The 23,286-nt window shown below is 45.0% G+C and overlaps 1 protein-coding gene across 5 annotated transcripts; it reads right to left on the minus strand.

Moving 5' to 3' along the window:
- Positions 1-3,028: 3,028 nt before the first annotated feature.
- Positions 3,029-22,891, minus strand: LOC135905244 (zinc finger protein 300-like). 5 transcript variants are annotated; one of them, XM_065436252.1, is made up of 5 exons: positions 22,733-22,891; positions 22,505-22,546; positions 17,221-17,314; positions 7,634-7,758; positions 3,029-4,504 (listed from the first exon to the last, which is right to left on the minus strand). In XM_065436252.1, exons 4-5 carry the CDS (start codon positions 7,648-7,650, stop codon positions 3,709-3,711), a joined length of 813 nt encoding a protein of 270 aa, XP_065292324.1. In that variant the 5' UTR covers positions 7,651-7,758; positions 17,221-17,314; positions 22,505-22,546; positions 22,733-22,891; the 3' UTR covers positions 3,029-3,708. The 5 variants fall into 5 exon arrangements, with proteins under 5 accessions (XP_065292324.1, XP_065292322.1, XP_065292321.1 ...); XM_065436250.1 differs by lacking the exon at positions 17,221-17,314; XM_065436249.2 differs by having other exon boundaries at positions 17,183-17,314; positions 22,505-22,891.
- Between the last annotated feature and the right edge of the window lie 395 nt (positions 22,892-23,286).

A 23,286-nucleotide genomic window follows, 5' to 3' on the forward strand; every position in this document is an offset into this window, starting at 1 on the left:
CAGAGGAGAAACGGGGCTCCAACTCGCGCCGTCGCGGCGGTATGTAAGCAGCTGCGCTTGCCTCTGCTAGACACTCACGAGGCGAGATATGGTGAGATGCCTCCTGGAGACAGAGCTGCTCGTTGGAATGAGAAGCGAAGGTTGCGGCGTGCTACAGAGACTGTTTCTAGGTGGCTTTGCTACGGCGCAGCGACTACGCGCCCCGCATCGGACGCGGTGAGCGTCGAGCAACGCAGCGTTCGGCGCGACAACGAAATGTGCGCCTGAGCAAGCGCCGCACGCCTGAGCCGACGCCGACGACACCGGCTTTTTTGCGACGCGAGCTCCTTAACGCTGTCGCGTTAAAATAAAGGCTAGTATGCTTCGCATCCTGGGCTTAACCTTAGCTAAGCCACAGCCATTTTTATTGGCATCCCCTTTGAAACGCGGCAGGGACATAGTAATCTAGCCAGCTTGATTTAATCAGGCACACGATGTACATTTTTTCTAGCATTCTTGTATATATCTCCTCAAATGTTATTTAACTGCATTGTACACCTACCTGTGCATCTGCTACATGCCGTTCTACCTGGCGTGATAATGTGCAACTCCAATGCAGAAAGCGCATGTATAGACGCTACGCAGGGCGCATATCACATCAAATTTCTCCTCGTGCGCTAGGACGCATTTATAGGGTATTTTCCCAAGGAATGCTAAGCGCTAGCATGGCTCAGTGGCAGAGTAGCTCCCTACCGCGCAGCCGGTTCGAGTTCGATCCCGGTGAGAACTGGGCATTTTTTCTTCTCATTCTTGGCGATAGCTGCACGGATAATGGGAACTGGCAGCGGCGGCGGGCACCATCGCCACCTGAAATGGCTGTAGGAATGAGCCTATAACAGCTTATGCTGTAATAACAGGGAAAATATACACTTCAAGCTTCATACCCAAGAAATATAAATTACGCACAATAAGAATACACAAAAATCCATCGGCTAATGTTGACATTAGGCACACGTATAGGCTCGTAACAGGATCTGGAATGCGACAACACAAACCCACATACGTGCGAGAGGCATGGGAGTAGGCAACGTCACTTCGTTTGCGGTCTCCGAAGTAAAACTACTTGCTGTAGGAAGTGGCCATGGCTTGTGCTTCACTTTCCACAGGTACATGGCCAGTTTCAAAGCTTTTCAAGAGGGTAAATTTGCAGCTCATATTAGCAATGTAATGAGCAAGGAAAAGACAGATCAACAGTTTTTGAAGCAGGCCCTGGCAGGCTTAGCTTAGCAGGCAAGTTCTGTGTTGGTAGTGTCAAGGTGCTAGTTGCCATAGGAACAGTCAGTCAGAAGGCACCTCCAGCACGCATCACGACTTTCATCAGACTGGCCCCTGGTTGCTTTGTGTTTGTGCTTTTCCTGTGCGGTCATAGTAGGCGAGAATGTGGGGAACTGAAAGGCGGAAATTTGAGCTTTTCGAATGATGCCAAAATGGCAGCACTCGGCAGTAGAAAAGACGAGATATAGCCCTGTGAACTTAGGCATTTCTGAACGGTTTTGGGCTCCTTTCTGGGCAAATAATTTTGATACAATAGATTAGGCATTGAAGATGCTGAAACAATCAGTTTCCAAGAAAATATTTTTCCTCGCACTTCTTCATATTTAAGATCCATGTCCCCCCATAAGTTCACTGTATGTACAAAAAGAAAGAATTTGAACACAACAGATTCCTTGGCGGCTTATTTCTATTTGATAAATTGAAAGAAATGCCCTGCTCTGAACTGTAGTAGGGAGAATACAACTGCAAGAGGAAAGCATTGAATGCTAAAATAATATTACACGCCAGCTGAGCGATATGGTCAGCCTACAGAGGATAGAATGAAAGGCATAGTGGTGTAGGCATAACATGATGGCAGGGCAGTACGAGAACAAAAAGAAGACAATGCACTTCTCTTAGAGGTGGTACTGACAAAATACTAGCTGTTTCTAGGAGCCCTGCATGATGCTGTTACGTCTGTTTCATTTCTTAGTCCCTGTCTTTTTTGTGGTGTTTAGTATTTGTCATTATGCACGTTTGCCAACGCAACCAACTTGCCGCAATCGTCTCTCATATAAGCTTTGCCCTGGGACATAGCAACAGAAGTCACTGAGGCCAGGGCACTGTGGGTCTGTCATAGCCAGCGTATCGGAACAGAACCAAACGAAAAACGAAAAGAAAGGATATTTATGACCCAAGTAAAAACGTAACCCCAATGTTATTTATAATTTTCCGCCTTGACTCAAGGCACTGAGCATGATCTCCAAATTTATAACTCACTTATGGAAAAATATAAGTACCATGTTTTTATCGTTACATTGCTTTGAAACTTTTTGCACGCGAACCAAAACCGTTATGAACTATTACTGATGTTTCTTTTTTTGTTCCGGAACAGAAATAGAACTTTTTCAGTGAAACAAAACTAAAAGCAGAAGGAAGAACATTTTGTTCTGACACCCTAGTCAAAGGCACGACCTGGCTCTGCAGCACAGTTCTCGCACGGTTTGTATATGGTGACGCAGGCTAGGGCGAAGCCCAACGACAGTGCATTGGCGAGGCAGCAATGACAGCTGGGCGAAGCCCAGGCTCCGTACAACAGCGATGGATGCGAAGGCGCAGCTTGGGCCGAGCAGGATCGCTAAGGGCAGCGACTGAGGCTGGGGTGAAGTTTGGCAACGTCCAAGGTGTCCCTAGGCACTGTCTGCAGCGGCCAGAGAATACCTAGCAGTGTTCTGCTGCTCCATAAAGCTGGTCAATCCTGCTGCAGTCATAATGTTTCATGGCACTCATACAACAGCCATGTGCACAGCCAAACTATTTGGCCCCGCCAAAGGGCACGGGTACAGAGGCGCACATTTTCAAATCCACCACTTCAATTGCTCTCATCTCATTACAAAAGGACTGCACTTCAATTGCAGTCTTATTGCAGAAGGATCGGATCTAATGTGACACATGCTTAATTATACATAATATATTAAAATCTTGCCACTTTCAGGATGTCGCATAGTCAGTCACATAGCCTGGTGGAAAGAATATTTTATTAATTTAGCATTCCATCCATAAGTATGTATTTCTCAACTCATTTTCTCTGTAATAACTGACAAAAGTATTCGTTTTATGGGCATTTTTCCACCAACAAAAATGAACAATACCATACAGACTCGTGTAAGGGCAGTACCCCCAATTTGGCAGCCCATAATTTGTGAACAAAATTCAAAAAGGAGAAGCCGTCGCATTTTGTGGCCTGATGTTGCGCGCTGCACATTTTTTCAAGCCGCTATTAGATGGTGAAATCTGCATGTTAACAACTCTGGTGCAATGGAATTGAGGTGTGCATGAGTTGCTGGCTGGGATGGCTCTATTTTTCCCAAAAGGTTTAGTCCCCTGTAAGGGGTGCACCTCGCCAGAATTATGAAAAAATAAGGTGTGGCGGGTGGCCCTTGCACGAGTCTATACAGTATACCAGAAAAAAAAAAAGTTGAACTACAGGATTTGTGGCTATCGGCAGCAATAAATTAATCATGTGTGGCTTCTACAGAATGCCTAAACAGACAAAACATTTATGCCACATGTTCATCATAGGCCTTAGGGATAAGGCAGCCCAGATTGCAGTTTCAGAGTCTCAAGGAACACCTAACGAAAACGACAGAATACGCAGCTAAGCACAGGTGTTTTGACAGCATGTCCAAAGTCTCCCTATTGTGCATCGCCTGCACCTACACGATCGCAGAGGTTATGGTTCCTCACTCGGCTATACGTCCTAAGAATCGTTCCTGGCCACGGCATCGAGGTGCTGCTCGGTGAGAGAGACACTTCACTTGCCACCATCTCTGCACTGGGATTCTCTGCATAGTGTACCCTGTGCATGTGGCTCATAACATTGTCATGCCGAGCAAATTTCTTCAGACAAAGGCGGCATTCGTGCAGTTTTTCTTGCATGTGCGCATGGATATGAGTGGTGAGGTGACCCTTTTGTGAGAAAGTTGTTGGGCACAAGTGGCAGACGTATGGTCGTTCTCCGCTGTGCAACCGCAAGTGGCGCACCAGGTTGGACCGGGCGGAGAACCCCTTGCCGCACTCTTCACAGGCCCAAGGCTGCTCGCCAGTGTGCGTACGGGTGTGAGTCACAAGATGCGATCGCGCACTAAATGTCTGACCACACTCTTCACACTCGTATGGTCTCTCCCCACTATGAATCAAGACGTGGTTGTTCAGATTGGCTCTGTGTGCAAATGCCGCAGGGCACAAAGAACACTTGTGGGGCTTTTCACCAGTGTGTGCACGAAGGTGCATAACTAAAGACCCTTTCACAGCGAATTTTTTGCCACACACGGTACAAGCATGCGACTCTGTCCCCGAGTGCATTTTCATGTGAGCACGGAGGTACCATCTGGAGCACAAAGTCTTCTGGCACACGTGGCACTCCCAGGAACCAGCGGTCGCATCCTTGCCTCCTAGCTTGGTGCTGCATGCTCCAATGCTGTCAGCAATCCTGCAGCAGGGAAGATTTGTTGTGGAACATAACAATATACTCAAACCTCATTATAACAAAGGTGAAGGGAGACTGCATGGCGAAATTACTTTAAATCAATTACTTTGTTATATCCATAGTTGCCATTTGCTGCAATGTATGCCCAATGGGGTGCACAACTGTAAACATGGAAATAAGATGATGGTTTTGCGGCCTGCGGAACGGTACATGACTACGCATGCAATAAAATTTGAAAACAACAAAACAATCTTTGGCGTGTGCAATGCGTGACTTAGTAGAGCGTTATACTTGAGCATCCTTATGGTCCACTCCGAGCTGCCCTGTTAAGCCAAGCGGAGTGGCGAGCGAGATTCATGTTTTAGTTATGCGTTTAGCGAAGCAGACCTTTTGTAGTTGCAGCGCCCTATGGCCGAATTCAGGGTAGCGAAACAAAAAGAATTCATGAGCCATTCCACCATGTGAAGGTCGATGACCAGCGAAGCTGTTTAGCACACGACACAGAGGCGGCACAGAATACTGAACAAAGGAACACATTACCACCGATCAAGAAAATAAATGTGTTCGTACCACATGAACACATTTCCCTTGCCTCCAACTTAAAATCCCAAGGAAGTCAAGACGTAGAAACTGCTCAAGCAGAAGTACCATGAAATGCATGAAGCACTAACACATACCACCTATGAGGATATCCAACAATTCCTTGATCAGTTCAGTGTACACTACGTCATGATGCACATGGCCAACCAAGAGCAGCAAGAGAGGGATGAGCCATTGCATTGCTCAGGCGGTACGAGCCATTGCTGATGATGGTAGTTTTTGCTCGCTGCACGTTTCACGGAACCTTAACCATAAACAGCCTTGGAGGATATGAGTCATTGCTGATGATGACTGATTAGGAGAGTACGAGCCATTGTTGATGACGATAGATTTTGCTCTCAAACATGAAAGCTTCACGGAACCCTAGCCATGAACAGCTTCGCTATAATAAAAAAAGTTCCATAGGTCACTTCTATAAAGTAAAGCAAATATATATAATTTATTTGTCCATGAAGTAACTAGACATGTGCTTGTAATGCATTACTGGTCCATATTATCTAGTGTAAATAAAGCATTGACTTGGGAAATGCCACGTGATAGCCAGCAAGCTTGCATTCTGCATCCAATGCAATCCTCTCTGATGCCAACGCACTGCACAGCGTGCACCATATTTTGCAGCACATGCTCCCACACTACAGGGTATTCCAATGGGTCAGCACGTGCAACTTTTTTCAGCAGAGCTTTATCTATGCAAAATCACTTTCATTCCTTGTGTTGTGCAGATGAACATAGAGGCGTGGTTGCCATGGACGGCATGGTTGAGAATGCTTGACTGGAGGCAGCCATCTCCAGAGAGTGAGGCAAACAAGGTGGCTCGACGCATGCGCGAGGGAAAGCCCATGCATCGACCACCCTCACTAGCGAAAGACTGCTGTGACACTCCGCTTGGGCAGCTTGTATGCAGACCGCGTTTCTCACTCCATTAGTCCCCTCATGGCTAAGTGGACAGGGCATGTACATTCGTGCTTTTGCTCCTTCTGAGCGGAGCATAAAAATGTCAAACGAAAACATTCTGTTAGAACCTCACCCAACTGCCTTTAGATATCTTCCTTCTGTTCCATTGTGATTGTCTTTCGTGTCTGCTTTCCACTTGGCTCGTCACGGTCAAGCAGCGATGTTTGGCTAAAGTTACATGGGACATCCCATATAAGTTATATACAGGGTGTTCCAGCTAACTTCAGCTAGAGTTTAAAAATATGTGAATGCCACATAGCTGCACAGAACAAAGGTAATGTTGTTTGCCGTTACTTGGAGACATTCACATTATGTTTTTCATTACACTTAGCTACATAATTAGTCCTAATTAATCAATCAACTTGTCAAATATTATAATTAGATAAAAGGCTCCAATAAGAAAATTGTAGAGCAACACGAAAAATTCCCAATACAGCTATCTATTGCTCAATGCACGCTACATAAATGTTTTTCCAACCTCGAAAGAAACCTGTGAATACACAAAGTGCCTCGAGCGGCCTGTTGGAAGCAATCGAGTTTTTCGTGTCGCTCTAATTTTTTTTATTAACACTTCTAACCTAACTGTAATATTTGAAAATGTAATTAATTACAATAATTATCTAATTAGACATAATTTAAAAAACTTATTTCTGTATCTCCAAGCGACGGCGAACAATGTTACCTTGATGCTGTCCCGCTACATATTTTTAAACTCTGGCTTTAGTTAGCTGGGACACCCTGTATACATAAGTGTGGGCTTAAGGCAGTGCAGCGTAGGCTGCCGTAAATCCACTCCATAAGGTGATATTAGCACTGCCAAGAAGTAAGTTGCACCTCAAGGTGATATTCGCATATAACCGCACCAATGCTTCGGACTACTCTGGGTGCTTCTGGTTATTTCGCATTTCAGGCAATCCCCACACAGTCTGAATAATCCATCAGCTACACTACATTGCCTTATATTAGTGTGCATAATTATGTTCTTTTTCTTTGGTGCCCTAACAGTACTTTTATCTTATAACTGTGACCACCTTATAATTGAATAAGTACGGTACTTCATGCACACTCATCTCCGGCAGTTTAGCAAGAAAACTTGCAGTCAAGGCCATAAAGGAAGGCTTTCACTCATAAGGTTTTGTCTCTTAAAAGCAAGAAAATAAAACTATAGCAGAAATGAACTGTACATAAAACATGCACAGGCCCACATACACACGCCCACGGGGCATCCCAGCTAACGTTCGCCAAGTTGGTAAAGAAAGAAGTGGCCCGATATAAGATTATGAGACCTACAGTATTTGGTGATCTGTTGTCTCCTTACGCAACCAGAGTAACTTTTTGTACGTACTAATTATCCAGCTTATTACAGAATATTATTTGAACAATTTCTAATATTTTTTTATTTCAGTGCATAACCTACAATACGAAGGCTGTACCTGTATCCTAAAACTACCCATTCAATGGATTCATTGTACTATGTCCTGCTTAATTATTTCTTCCATGCTTTACTTGTGGCACTCAAAATAGAAAAAGTACTGCATAATTGAGCATCACAATGCCTCCTACAAACACAAAACTAACCTGTTGTTGTCAGTCATAGTGGCAGAACCAGGCTTCCTTTTCGTCTCGCTTGTTCGAGATTCTGGGCAAAAGCTGGACAGCACGGCTGCTGTTCAAGAAGTTTGCCCTCTGGCCACAGCGGGACACTGCAATAAAAAAAATTATGCCATTACTTACCTCAGTTCAATAATAATGAGCCATGAGGGAAACCAAATATAAGGGATATTTAACCGCACTATACTAGAACTGATGTCATGGAGCATGGCGGCGCTTAAAGACAATACAAACATACATACAAACATGCATTCACAAACTATTCCTATGCTGTTTCAATATTTTGCTAACAGAGCCACTTCAGTGCCATGAAACTGACCCCTTAAGTCTGCTATTCATCATAAAAGAGAATTAGATCGAAGAGGTTTGTGAGAGGCCACTGTGAGGCCACGGGAGGTCATTGAAATGCACGATGATGCCGATATACACTTGAAATTGATGCAATGCAACTTGTGGCATTTCCGGCTACCAACAATCGTGCTACAACCGGCATTTTGAAAGTCCTCACTAAGGCATTGAAAAAGTTCATCACTTCACTCAGCCCAGAGAGGTGCTGCACCAGGTAGAGTGCAATAGCTCATTCTGACGCCCCACATTACCTCATTAATGAAGGTAAAGACGTACAATGTATTTAACCATACTGTTAGATGAGGTAGATTAAAAAATGTGATCTGAACGTTATTGACAGAATATAAAATATTTATTAAACAGAGCTCCACTTGTCGTTTGCAACCTGCAGTAAGTTCATGGTTATAACCGCAGCCCTTACAACTCCGCCCTCAACGCTGGCTAAGGCTAAAAACAGACGAGTGCTGCAGGAAAGGCACAAATAGCATTAATATCAGGAACCTGCCACCTGAGAAACATGTTCAGTGTACCACGTGTACCCAGTGTATGCACTTCTCATTTGGCACGAAGCAGGGGGGGGGGGGGGTGAGTCCCCTTGAAATGTTTGCAACATCACATTCTGTGCTGTTTCATTAATTAAATCAACAAGCATGGAGTCATGCGAACATAGACTAACAGATCTCACTTGACGACTGTGAACACGCGCTGCCACAATGCTGGCGTGGTAAAGAACGGCAGTATGGGGGAGCCAACCTTTCACACTGCCTCTGGCTTTACCGTGTCACAGAAACTTGAGATTATGTGACCTCTAACAGTAGGCACCCGAGAACACAGCCCACACAAAGTTACCAGCCATCTCCACTTGCTCCGCCCACTGTATATTACCTCCAAGATAGGGAGCAGGGGCTCCATATGCATTCACTCGTGTCCATCGCCATGTGGAGCCACGGATGGGAAAGAGGAGCAGACGCAAGCTCGGTGTTGCTTCAGCGCAGGACGGGGCAGCCCTGCACTTAGCATCACCAGAAGGTGGTGTGGTGCCCCTTTCTCTCTTCGCTTTAGACTGAATCAGAACAGTCGCATCCACAGGGAATGTAGAAGTGCGAGCATTGACCATTTCAGTGAGTGTGCCATCGAAGGGCTTTCATGGCGCGGCCAAGATGGGACTGGATGAGACTTACGATTCATCCCTCTCTCTCGTTTGCTCTTCTTTGCAGCAGCCACCACTCTCTCCGAGATGCAGCACTCGCTTCCTTTCTACGTTTGCATTTTGCCAGTGTAATTATTTCGTTTTTATCGCACAGAGCAATAATGCAGCTGCTGCACCTTGATTATTTATGCACGCGCAAACACTGAGATTGGTGACTGTGTCTTTATTTAAGGTCGTCCGGCAACTTGCACAAAAATTTATGCGAAATAACAGAAACCACCTTTCCCTTACCAGTGCGATACAAGCTGTGCATTGAATTTCAATACCATCGCAGCAGGTGAGAGCAACAGAAATAAAGAATATTACTGAACCTGCAGTCCACAAAAACGCGAAGAATATATGCTGTACCTTCTGGACCATGTTTTGCAAATTATGCAAGTTTAAAAGTTGAAATTTTGTGGAGTGGGGAATATACAAGATTTCTTTCTTTAAAGGTTGGAAGCATATATGTAGAAAATAAGTACACACTGTGCCGACAAATTTTTATTGTGCTAAAACACAGAGAAATCGGCGGCATAATCAGTGTCGCTGCACCCGAGCAATATTCCCAGCCCATAAGGGCAGCTTGTGATGCGCAAGCGAATGCGGCTCACAATCTGTAAAGTGGCAGCTTTTGAGTATTTTGACTTGTGAGCACATGCCCGAAATCTCACTACATAATGTGCCACGGATTTATGCGCAATTTCAAAGATGCGCAAAACATGGAACACTTGTGATGGCAGGAAAAAGATGCAAAGCCTTCACAGCATCGTTCAAGATCAGTGTCGTCGAGAGAGCACCAGAACTAAAGCCCAATTGAGCAGTGGAAAAAAATTTTGATGTCAATGAAAGAGGTGTATGGATGTGCGCTGCTTTCCTGGAACATCTGAGGAAAATTCCAGCATGGGAGAAGGCATGGTAGTGCAGGACAGAAGCATGGCCAAAGTTTGCTTCTCTGCTGTATACCGGTTAGTCCCTATGGACTATACAGCAGGTGCAGGCTATCTAAAAGAAAACTATTTATATTAGAGCTATATTGGTTGCTGTGGTCTATACAGTGGGTGCACACTACAGTCTGGAAAATACAGTGTATACCTAATATATACCAAGAGTATCTCAATGGGAATGGTGGCTGCTGGAAAGAACAGGAAAGGAAAAGGCAAAACTTTCTTGTCCAGTCAGTATAATAAGAGCTGCTCAATGAAAACATGACGTGTGTTTTTATCCAGCATCCGAGACTGGGCATTAGTTGTGGTGCTGTGGTCGAGTGGCCACTTCAGCTGCAACTTTAAAATCGTGCTACCACACATTATTCAAATGTGTGCAACAATCCTCTTTGTTATGCTTGCCTTTCTTTAGAGGGGACCTTTTGTAGGGAAGGAGCCTGTACAGCGTAAATCTGAGTGAACCCTGTGGCCACAAATAAGGGCTTCTGGGGTGTTCCCATGGTAGTAATTTCCCATGTCGCATCCCAAAGCATCTATTAGGTGTGGACGCCCTCTAGTTTGGGAAGAACAGCCTACTCCAAGTGTGATGTCCCACAATGGCCAAGCGTCAGGCCATGGGACATCTCTGCGCATCTGAAAAATACGCGGGTTTCCTGCAACACCGAGATTTGAACCCAGTACCCTTTGCATACATGGGGGATGCTCTACCACTAAGCCACTGCTGCAGTTAAAAGGATGCCTGCTGGCACCCGCTTGTGCCTGCTGGTGAAAACCATGACAAGTGCTTTGTCACCAGCGCTGCAGTACGTGCAGCAGACGCTTTGAACCGATGCCGTCATAGCGGCACCTCACATAAGATCCGTGAGCAAAGAGCAATTCATGTGAAGGTGCCAGCCAGTACATGCTTGGTGGCAAGCTAGGATGCGCATGCGCTCGTTCTTGATCTTGAACCAGGCGAACCATCACTAGACGGTTCAGCAATATAGTTTTCCCCCGCTTCAGCCGTTGTAGCCGTGTCCTGGGCAGTCCTGTCCCCGATAGTACCTATAAGGTGACCAGAGACCAGGCCAGAGAGAGCACATGTATTTATTTTATATCTAGCTAACGGTGAATTTTGTTAGGGAGTGTCGCCCACAGCCGCACCGAATGCTCAACCTATGACTTGACTCGGCTGGGCACGGGGAACCCGCAGCAGCTGTACTTCAATTGGTGTGCTCACCCAGAGACAGCCAGTGCAGGCCTCTCTTCAAGATGCAGTTGCCTTTCTTACGGCTGAATACCAGGCAGGAGTACATCTGTGGCATTTAGTGGTGGGTCTGATAGGTTAGTTCACCATGTCACCACTACTATTATTTCCGTTGCAATGTGGAAGGCAAAGTTTCCCTTCTCTATGTATCATAGGTGTTCTGCGATTAAGCCTTGCCTCGCATGTGCCAAAAATGCTCTCCAATGAAACATTTACTGGGACAGCTGACACCAGCACTTCAGCACTGACAATGCGCATGACTGTTTGGCTTGCTCGATGTACAGTCACAAGTGAAAGCTTGAAAACCACAGCATCAGCAATAAATTCAAATATATTCAAGTGCAGTTCCGCATCCTGGAATTGGTTTACAAGTGAGCCTCGATATAACGAACTTGTACTTGCAGCGAAAAACTTCGTTACATATCAAATTTTGTTAATTTGAGATTCTAAAGTTTCAGCAGGGAAAATCATTTCGCAATTCCTCAGAACAATCCTGGTGGATGCTATCTTGTCAGTAATCACTTATAAACAAATCCCAAGAAGGTTGCGTTCCAAGTAGCGTGGTTTTCCGAAATTGGATTCCAAAACATGTTTTGGAATCCACCTCTGAGAAGTTGGCAAAGAAACTGAGAGTATCTTTGAAGATAAGCAAGAGAAGGTGACAGGTCGTCAGTGGCTGCGCTCCTGTACACACTCTGCATATCATACAACTTGAAGAAGCCATGAATACTTTGTTTAGCGCAAAACAACTGACACAAGAAAGACGACAGGACAAGGCGCCTTGTCCTGTCGTCTTTCTTGTGTCTGTGTTTTTGCGCTAAACAAAGTATTCATGGATCTGCACCAACTAGCCCACCAACGCATTGTGCTGAACTTGAGAAGGTTGCTTCTGGGCTTGGCATCCAGATGGTGTTCACAGCCAAGAACACACTGAGCAAGGTGTGTGCCGCCGTAAGCAGTCAGAAGGAAATGGGCAACTACCGGAAACCACATGAGTGCTCCACATAACATGCAAATATGTGCAGGTCAATTTCTATATTGTATAATAACAGAACCTTGATGCCAAAATAGTTAAACCTAGTTATATCATACCCTTGTTCATTCACATACATACTACTGTCTACTAATTTGGGGTACAACCAGGCCCCGCACACTCTCAAGTTCAACAAATGGCCACAGAGGGCGAAAATATCGACCGTGCGCTGCTGCTAACAACACCAGCATAGTAGAATCACTTCGGGATGCTTCGTTAGCTTCAACATTTTCCGCTAGAGGTGCCGTAATAAGAGCAATTTCATCTTACAAGCTTTCTCTTAATATTACCGAAGCATTTTTATTACATAAGGAAAAGGGCAAAATTATCATTGCTAATTAGATGTTGTACTCTTTGTGTGTTTATTGTTTCTTCGTCCTTATAAATGCAAATAGCGTTCAGCATCGTCGATCTTTCACATGACCTCTCGCCTGGATTTTAAATTTTTACCGGTATTTTCGAGTGCATGGCGGCACGGATTCATTCGTTCGTGCACTCAGTCTGGTTGCTTCTTTTTTGCTAAAACTACTTTACTGCACTTCAATGTCTCGCATTATTTAACCTGTGGTGAAGTGACGTGTTTGCAAGCGGACATGTAAGCCCGAAAGTTGGGTTTCGGTCGCGAGCCATTCGGAACATGTCTGCATCGAAACGGGAGCTGGATTCTGCTGCAGCTGACAACGGCAATAACGCTGAGTCGTTTAACACCGCTGCTTGAATCGCTATATAATATCCGTCTCATTACCTTCCAGGCGGGCACAAGTTAACGAACTAGATCCTGCACAACATCTGGCAGTCGGGATTCTCCGTTGCCGTTTCCTAAATAGACCGTTACTTGCAAGGCTGTCGTTATACACACACAATAGGGAAAGAAAGAGCGATATCGGAACGCGCGTCTCATTTTTCATCTTATTGTAGCCGTGGCCATAGGTGACTGGGTAACCTTAACAATTTACATATAAAACTTTTTTTTTAGTCTGCCGGCAACTTCTTGCGTTCACAAAACCGAATAATCCTTTGGTAAAATGATGTGAAAGTACAGAATTTAATGTATTAAACAGTTCTAAACGTGATAATTCACTCATATTTCGTATTTGTTGGTTCCAAATGTTCTTGCTGTTCAGTTTGGTGTACTGTAGAGCACTTATTTTTGCAGTAGTGAAGCAGTGCATCACGTTCGTGCAGAAAAATAATACATCATTTCTAATAGCTTCATGACTTTCATGAAGCATTTGCTTGTGGAACCAGCAGTGTGATCTCTTCTAGTGTATAAATGAACGCACAAATGTTCTCATTTGAATCTTAATAATACTTAAGCTGTTTACATGCATTGTACAGTTAGGCAGACATCAATTTTATGGACAATAGCAATATTTATTTAACCTGCTGCCTCAGCACCCTAGAGCAGACAGTGTACATTTGCGTGCATTCTGTAGTCGCAAACCATTAAAATATATATGTCACACCTTTTTGCATTTCATATCGAAAAACTGTGCTTTTTCAATTTCTGATTCAGTCAAAATTTCTGTTCTAGACATGCAGTATTGAGGATGGCACTAGTATAAAGCAACACACTCCACGCACTAAACAGAAGCTGATGCCTGCTACAACAAGGCCATTGTGTGGATGTTGGCTGCTGCTACAAAGTAAACAACACGTGGTTCAGAAATAAATACGCCTGATATATACTGTATTGGCTTGCTAGTCTTGAGATACATGCCATTTGTTTGCAGCAGAAATGAATGTTTGTTCATGTTTATGGTTCAGTATAATTGGTTCGAACATAAAAAGAAAACACACGAGTTTGGCTAATCTGTCCTGTATCTCATGTGTCGCCGTTCTGCCCCAAGAGAGTCCATGCAAAGCATATCTTGGTCATCACAGGAGCTCCTATCCACACCAACAGAAAGGGGCTGGAGCCGAATTTGCAAGGCTTTTACACCACGAACAAAGAAGCGCATGCAGAAGAACTTGCATGAGATATCAAGTCTGCAGAGCACTGTGTCAAGACTGAAAAGAGCTTCAGCCACCATTCCACCAGCCCAGACAAATTGGCTGAGTCATCCAGGTAACTCAAAAAGGACTTTATAGAAATTCTTCGTCTTCAGATGCACCTGCAACTTCTGATCAAGCACGGACGATGCTGGCCAAAAGAGTTCCGTCAGTTTGCCCTTAATCAGCTTCCTGGCCATGTAAATTCCATTTGTGCCAAGTGTAATTTTTCTTCTATAAATGCAAGCTTTTTCATTGCCCATTCTCGTTAGAGATCATTCATCCTCATCCAAACATAAAGGTCAACCGATTCTTCGCTGATACTTAATACCAGTCACTGTCTAGTAGCATAACATATCTGTAGCAGTACCTTTTAGTGTATATTGTCATGCACAATTCCTCTCCCGAAATAGCTGATGCAACATCAACATGTGTCTTGCATTAACCTACGCACCGTTTGCTATGCACCATTTTACTTTTCTTGATGTTTTTGGCATTCAATGCTTGCAGAGCAGAGTGGCTTCTCTCTTGAATGCAAGCTTTCTCATTGTCCATGTTCCTAGTCTCGATGATTGCTCTTCTTCCTCAATAGCCTGGGTCTTTGCGCAACCTACACTGAATGATTGATAGTAGAATCTGGTTTTGCTGCCCCACTTGGTTGTGGTCGCCGTGTTACATTTCTCGGATGTGGGGGCCTGGTCAGTTGCATTGGTAAGCATTTGCTCCTGCAGTCCGCACAGCGATGTAGACTCCCAGTATACGTGCACCGTAACTGGTGCTCCCGTTTGTTCTTTCCTGCTGCAGCCATGGGCAAATTGTGCCTCTGGCCTTTCTCGGCCATGATTAGGCATGAACGGAGACCAGCATACATGCTTACGTTGTCGGACGTGTATGAAGTTGATAGCTGTATGGGTGGAAAGGCCCGCAAAAGTGGCTGCCGAAGGTGATGCCCACGAAAGCGACTTGTCCACATTGAGACAAAGTGGGACACCAAATGTGAGCCACACATTAGCGGCCCTCGGCCGAAAAGAAACGTGCAGGTTGGAAAGGAGTCAACGCTAAAATTCCGGGTAGTCCATGTCGCTGTGTAGGCTGCAGCAGCAGATGCTTGCGTCACCCGATTGCTTCGCAATGCAAGTTGCTCATCTTTAAGGGCGACTGTCGCTGGAAACAGGTGGGACACATCGTCTAATCTGTTTCTGCTGCGGGTTGTCGCTCGTTACCAGACCACCACATGCGACGAAGGCAAACATTATGATTGTAAGTAGGCGGCTGAATGTATCCTAAGAGACCTGTCGATGTGAATGCTCACTGTTGCCATATGGTTCGTAGTCAATGTATAATGTATTCTCTGAACACTATGTGGTGAATGATTGCCGTTTATTTTTGCTGTTATCTCCCTTGGTTACGGTCGCCGTGTTATGCTTATCGGATGTGGCGGCCTGGTCAGTTGCATTGGAAAGCATTCTCTCGAAGTAAGCATTTCCTCCTGCAATCTGCGCAGCGACATAGACTCCTAATTTACACACCGTGATTCGTGCTCCCCGTTCAGCCTTTCCCACTGCAGCCATGGGAAAATTGTGCCTGTTGCCTTTCTCGGCCGCGATTAAGCACGAATGGAGATCGGCATACGTGCTTACATGGTCCGACGTGCGTGAAGTTGGGTGCAAAGGCCCGCAAAAGTGGCTGATGAAGGTGATGCCCGCGAAAGCGACTTGGCCATATTGAGAAAATGTGGGACACCAAGTGCGAGCCACAGACTAGCGGCCCCCGAAAGAAAAGTAACGTGCAGGTTGGAAAGGAGTTAACGCTAAAATGCCAAGTAGTCCATGTCGCTGTGTTGGCTGCGGCAGCAGATGCCTGGTTCACCCGATTGCTTTGCAATGCAAGTTGCTCATCTTTAACGGCGACTGCCGCTGCAGACAAGCAGGACACTCTGTCCAATCTGCTTGCGCCGCTGGTTGTCGCTCGTTACTAGACCGCCATGTGCGACGACGACGGTGAGCCGTTTATGAGCTCGCGTCAATGATTCCAGCGTATCTCGACATACAAATTTATTTCTGCTATTGCACGAGAATGTACACTGCTTGTCTTCTGCCAATAAAGTCGCACGTTCTGTTCACTCACTTGTGTCTTGTTTGTATGGGCGTCAGTAGAGGCTATTTGGTCTCCTGGCAATTAGAACGCACTGGCTACGTGGCAGCCGAGGCATCGAGGCATGTCGCATAGCCGGCGGGGCGAGTACGGCGTGTACAAGCAGATACAAGCGTACACGACCGGCAAAAAGTGGTCATATTGGATATTGCTCTAAAAAAAAAAAGAAAAATGCGCATTTCCGCTTCCTGTTTTAGCAGCGCTATCTGGCGTCCACCTAGGTAAGTTCCATGCGCTGCCGCTATTTATTTTCGAACCACTGCAGAAGTTAGTTTCCCTTCTCTAAAGTTGTTCTTTATTCTATGGTACAACTACTAAGACAAATTTACACAGGTTAATACTGTATTTATTCGAATCTAGGCCGATAGTTTTTTCCAAATAATCATATTCCAAACTCTAGGGTGAGCTTAGATTCGGGGATGTTAAAAAACGCGCCAGTTCTTGATTGAAACTGCTAAATATGGTGCATAGCTAGCGCCATCTAGAAAAGTCAGTATCGCAGCCGCTACTACCTGTGCCAGTAGCCAACCATACACAAGCGAGGTCACCATTTTGACCTGTGTCATGTTGGCCGTATCGGTGTGCACTTCTTGTCGTCGACTCTTACCGTGGGCACTTGACCCACAACGTGAAGGCTGCGCTCACCCAAGCAAACACGGACCTCGCTGTCATAACGGGTGGCATGACGGGCCAGTTGCAGCCACTTGATGTCTGCATCAACAAACCTTTCAAGGATCATCTGCAGAAATATTACACAGACTGGTTGATAGATGAAGACCACATGCAAACGGCAATGGGCCGCATCAAACATGCATTGCTATCGCAGCTGGCGGGCTCGGAAGCTGCAGCGTGGGACGACATCCCAGGTACTTTGATCGTTTGTGCCTTCAAAAAGTGCAGCATATCTAATGCGCTTGTTGGTACCGAAGATAGTGCACTGTTTGAAGGTGACAGTTACAAGGAACAAAGTGATAAGTCTAGAAGCGACGACAACATTGAATGAGCTCTGCACGTTCAGATTCTATAGATGCTGTTTGCATTTTGAGAACGCTGTTCTTGCTTTGTTTTGTTTGGCCTACACTCGAAGTAATATATATCTTTCTGTTGGCTTCGGACTTTAGGGGGTCGGCTTAGAATTGGGGTCGACCTAGATTAGAGTAAATACGGTAATCCTACAAAAAAAAGCTGTGCGTTGCATATAAAACCTTAAACGAAGTGACCACACTGCACCATACTTTTCCAAGGTAAACATACAATAGATCATCTATTCCAATATACACATAGTGAAATTCTGCATGACCCAAATACCCTGTCCATATCTTCGTCATCCGACAACTCACAATATCACCTTAGGCATAACCGACTTAGAACACCTATGTCTAGAACCAAATATGGTACTCAGGCACTCGCCTACATAGTACCTCATTTCCTAAACAATAATCGAGTAATCGCTAATATGATTCAGCCATGCAGGTCTGCTTACAGTCTAAAAAAAAAGGTTAGGAATTATCTCTTGCTAAGCTTCTAATGGTACTTAAATGTCCTTGCAGTCTCGATAACTTTTTATTTTAGTTGTTGTTTCTCTTACATTTTTTTCTCCTATTTCCTATATAATGTTTTGCAACACTGATCAGTATTATACGCTCGCTTAAATATTTCCTTGTTCTTGCACATTACTGATGATATGTATAAAGTGTAACAATCTCACGTTTTTTGTATACTTGTTTGTTACCGCATAAGCTTTGTTCCTTTTGTTGTTTCTACATAGTTGCACTGTATTTTCATGATGTTCCACCCCCTGAGCAAGGTACGGGTAGGGGGGCCTTTGTCAGGCAGTTGCATCTGCCTTTAGCCCCTACATCCCAGACAATGTATTGTCTAAATAAAGCATTCAAACATATGACACACACCAGCCGGTTCCCCTTGTCCAAACAGGGTAATGCCTACGATATACCTCTTAACTATGGCAGCACTTACAATAAACTGTTTGCTGCTTCAATGAGTGGCTCAGGAAGCACAAGAATTAAAAGGAACACTGAATTTCAGTCTTTCTGCTCATTTCCGAGAGTGTGACTGCAGCACAAAATTTTCAGATACAAAAGTTTTCTACAGCCATCGTGTCATTGCTATCAGTTTGCACACGAGATTGTACAAGCATATTTCATCTCACAAAATAGCAGGTGTGTAAACCAGCCCTCTTTATCACTTGTACGCAGCGAGCTTACCAACCTTGACTCATGCTTCACTGTGAGATAATACTTTCTGGATTCCATTTTTGAGACAAAGATTCTTGAGTCCAATCACAACTGCGCCGCCCATTTCATTTTGTCCAATTATTCTCGTCATGCTAGTGTCTCCTCCGTGAACGCAACCCTTGTCTTCTGATCTCACCTTGCAGTGCAAGAATTCATGTCTATGTTTATTTATTAAAATTTATTACGCATCCCAACTTTACGAACCAACTTCCACTTCGTCCAGCTTATATTAATGTGACTGCGTTAAGGAGCCCGTGTCGCAGAAAATCTGGTGTCCGGCGTCGGATGTTGCCTCAGCAAGAATTACGAAGCACATTTCGAACCACACATACCCAACCACTTCTCTAGCACCAAAGCTGCTCATACTTTGTCTTTCATTTTTTACAAATACAAAGTTATTCCTTAGAATTTTGAGAATGGCAGCCCACAAACAAATGTAATGAAAAAAAAAAACACCGACAGCACATGTCCTTTTTATGTTAGCTCTTCTCAGAGTAAAATATTAAAACTGTGAAACAATAACAGGAGACTGACCCATGCAAGAGGCCATGTTTCCACGAGAAAGCTCACCTTTGTGCATAGAGTTCGCAGCCAGCGTTCCCCGATAAACGTTATGGTTACACAAGCTACAGTTGCCGAGAAGCATGAAAAGAAGTAAGGGGTCTGTGAACGCTATCGCATTCCACTCTTAAAGGTGAAGTTTAATTGTCCTCCACATTTTTTCATAATGTGTTGACCCTCAGTCCATGGTCAGAGCGCCGATTTACTGCTCGAGTGCTACTGCCAACTCCGTCATCCTGCACACCAGCACACAATAGAACACCTCACTGCATTCATCCCTGTATCACCAACAACCCTGTATCACCAACTTTAAGAAAGTGTGCCACAATCATACCATCTTCCCACTCCTCTCCCTAATACCCTGTGGGCCTTGAGAGTATCAAAAATAAACAAATAAATAAATAAATAAATAAATAATGCTGTGGGGCCATGGACAGCACACAGGATACTACTACACATGCGCACCGTATGCATGGGGCCTTTTTGGGGAGGGGTATGCACATTAAGGCTTTTTTCGTGTGTGTGTGGACAATTCCATCATTCCAGCGCCTATAGACGGCACGACGGTAGGTAAAAATGGCTGCCGAGACGGTGATAAGGCGATCTAGCAAGCTTGTGCTTCTCGAGCAGCACAGCACGTCAGGCGCCTAGTTTAGCTGTAAACCATGCTTTCTCTCTCACTAAAGAGACGCAAAGGTGTGTAAATGAAAGCGAAGCTACATTCAATGCAAGTCTCTTCATATGCTGCGGCATCAAGTTCATTACAGATGATTTTTGCAAAGGAGAGCACAGAAGCGTTGCAGAAGAAGGAGACGGGGACAGGAAAGACGCTCACTTGCGACTAAGTATATATTCAGAGACAAACCACCAGGAACGTTATTGCGCACGCGCTGTCATCAAGAATTGTAAAAAAAAAACTTTTACACTTTCTATATATATCAAATTTGCCTAACAACAGGGCATGCATCACTACATCAATAATGACAGCTATAGTGTAAGTGATAGCAATAATGGCACGTGCAAGTGGCCTGACAGAAGTCATTCAAAAAAAAAAACCTTCGGAGTGGGCAGGGGGAGAGTGACAGAGGAAGGGGGCGTAGAAACTTCAGCCAAGGGCGAAGAACCTAAATTCCTTATCCATCAGATGAACTGAGAGGGCACCCATACAAAGGTAAGCATGAATGGGAATCTGACCTGCCTCCAGGATTTCCCTTTCGAGTCTGCCTTTGGATCTGCTTTTTATCTCAACTTTATCGAAAAGGGGGTTTACAGACACAATCCCTGTGTTCGCAAGAAGGTGCGTGGAGTTGCTCAGGGCCTTTAAAACGAAGAGTTTCCTCTCTTAGCCTGTCATTTAGACAGTGCCCTGGCTGCCCAATATAAGCTATCCCACAGTCGAGTGGTATCATATTTCATTTCAATGGCCCAGGAGGCGAGTGGTTCCGTGGGTTTCTTTTCACAGGTCTTGTTCTTCTTATGACCGTTTTGCAAGGGTGCACAACTGAGAGAGCTTGAGAAGAGCTGTGAAGGCGAGGTCAACGCCATGTATTTGCCTGATCTTTTTTAGGTTGTGTGAAATTGTTTTCTCTCTGAAAATATACTTAGTTGCAGGTGAGCGTCTTTCCTGTCCATGTCTCCTTTTTCCGCAACGCTTCTGCGCTACCCTTTGCAAAAATCATGTCAAACCAACAGCTTACTATTTCATTAGAGGCACTGAAATCAGCGTTCAATTGCTCTGCCTGCAGACGAGTGCAATTAAGGGCCCGCCACACTACGTTAACACTGCAGCATGTGAAGGTACAGGCTCTGTAAAGGTCAGTATGTCGTTACAGCCTTGAAAATGCTCATGGGCATGAAGACATATATTTGTGTTTTCACAAACACTTAATCAACGCAACCGCATACCGGTAACAGACGTTAGTTGTTTTTCAAGTGCCCCTGTGTTCAACAAATTAATCCAGTGCAGTAAGAAACAAACTTTAGTGCATCTTGAAATATAAACTAATAAAGAAAAAACGGCTGTATAATACAACAATTTATGAAACTTGTAAGGTATGGGGGTGATCACACTCGTCTAGAGTCTAGAGCAGCGTACGGCGGAGCGAATGAACTGAACTTTAGTGTAGCTGTTTGACTAAGGACAATGTACTTGTGCCTGAACGGAGTTTCACGTTTTTGCACATGCGTTTAAAGTTGTTTCTTCGTAACGTGGTACCTCCCTTAAAATTTGTTTCTTCCTTGCACAGAGCTCGGCTCGATCATCGTAGACAAGTGGGATCACCTCTGTACGCGATTCAGCATCATGCAAATGTAGTACATGCTTCGTAACTGGTTCCAGTGCCCCAGGTTGTTACGCCTGTCTTGAAGTACGTTTTGATGATACCTTAGCAGTGAACAGTCGCTACGGCACTGTTTCAGCACTGCGGCACGCTGCGCATATTATTACTATTCCATTTTTTCCTTATCGGCGCGTCCATGCATACCGCCAGACCGAACCGCCGAAGTGCGTCGCTGATTTCTAACACCGGGTGACTGCTTCGGAGGAGGGCCACGTGACGCCGCCTGCGTCGCTGGAATGACCAAATAGCTTCAGCTGTCGGTAAGCGCATCCGTCGTGTCCCTCCACCTGCGTGTGTGTTTCCTTTTGCGCTACCAAACATGAACGCACACAGCTTGCCCAGCATTCTATATTGCTGCAATTAAACAAAGTTCAGCACGTAACTCATTGAACAGAGCACTTCAGCTGGCGTCCATCGAGAGAGAAGATATTTTCCAGCGCTGCAAATGGAGTTGCGTTGTGTTCGGCACCAACGAGCAAGGAAAACAAGATCGGCGGCGCAAAGCGCAGCTGGCACGCGCGTCCCCGCCCATCCGCAGAGCACAATGTGAAAACACGAAAGGCTGAAGAGCAAGATTGTTGGTGTAAGATACTTCACCCGCGCGTGCGGTTGCACACGTAGGCGATCGAAAGTACGGTAAAGAAAATGATAGAATCCGGACGATACACGATGGATGCACCCGAGGCCGCAGTACATGGAACGATCAGTCCCTAAAGTGTTACTACGTGCTTAAATCTCGCGTTAGATAACGCTAGGTATAGCCGAACAACTTACCGCAGCTTTCTTGCTCCTTCTATGCTGCAAAGTTTCGTCAACCTGCGAGCAAATGTAGGGTATCAGACTCGCGGCCGATATTCACGCGCACAAACTGCGACCAAACACGGCGCCACTTTCTGCAATGTAGAATGAGCGCCTCGACTGTTGTAGGTGCTGGTTCATCGTACTGCGAGAAGTGCTCGGAAGCTAAATCTTTCTTAATTATGCAGCTTTAACGACACTAACGCATTAAGTAAGAGAAGACAAATTCAGAAGATGCACGGAGGACGTGAATGTCTAGTGTACTAGAATACGGTTGAGTGGGGCGAGCGGCTGGGCGGCGCATGCTTTGCAGTGAGACGTGCGACGACCAAAACTGCTGCGGCGGCGCTGCGATCGGGCCGCACAAGGTCGCGCCGTTGGAAACTGCTGGCAATACTTGTGAAAAGAGTCATTCGTGCTACTTTGCGCTCTGGTATATGCGTTCAGACCGCTCAAACGGTGTTTATAATTGCATATGACATGTATTTATGCCTTAGGAATAGATGCATTTCTTTCTCTTCTTTACTTCATTTTTTATAATGCCGCTCGATGGTTGCACGTGCATTGGGCCGCAGTGCTGGCTTTCATTCTGTTATGTTATTGTACAGTTCCCTTCTGCGAACAAGTGTTTTTCTTGTTCTTCATGCAGCATGCACCTGCATGCTGTGTGTATTTTCGCGTATATAGTTTTCGGTCCTGCGAAGCACACACGGAAAAAACATATGTAAATTCCCATTGGACCACAGATCTCCAGTGAA

The sequence above is a fragment of the Dermacentor albipictus genome, chromosome 8 (genome assembly GCF_038994185.2).
Source record: "Dermacentor albipictus isolate Rhodes 1998 colony chromosome 8, USDA_Dalb.pri_finalv2, whole genome shotgun sequence".
Taxonomy (NCBI): domain Eukaryota; kingdom Metazoa; phylum Arthropoda; class Arachnida; order Ixodida; family Ixodidae; genus Dermacentor; species Dermacentor albipictus.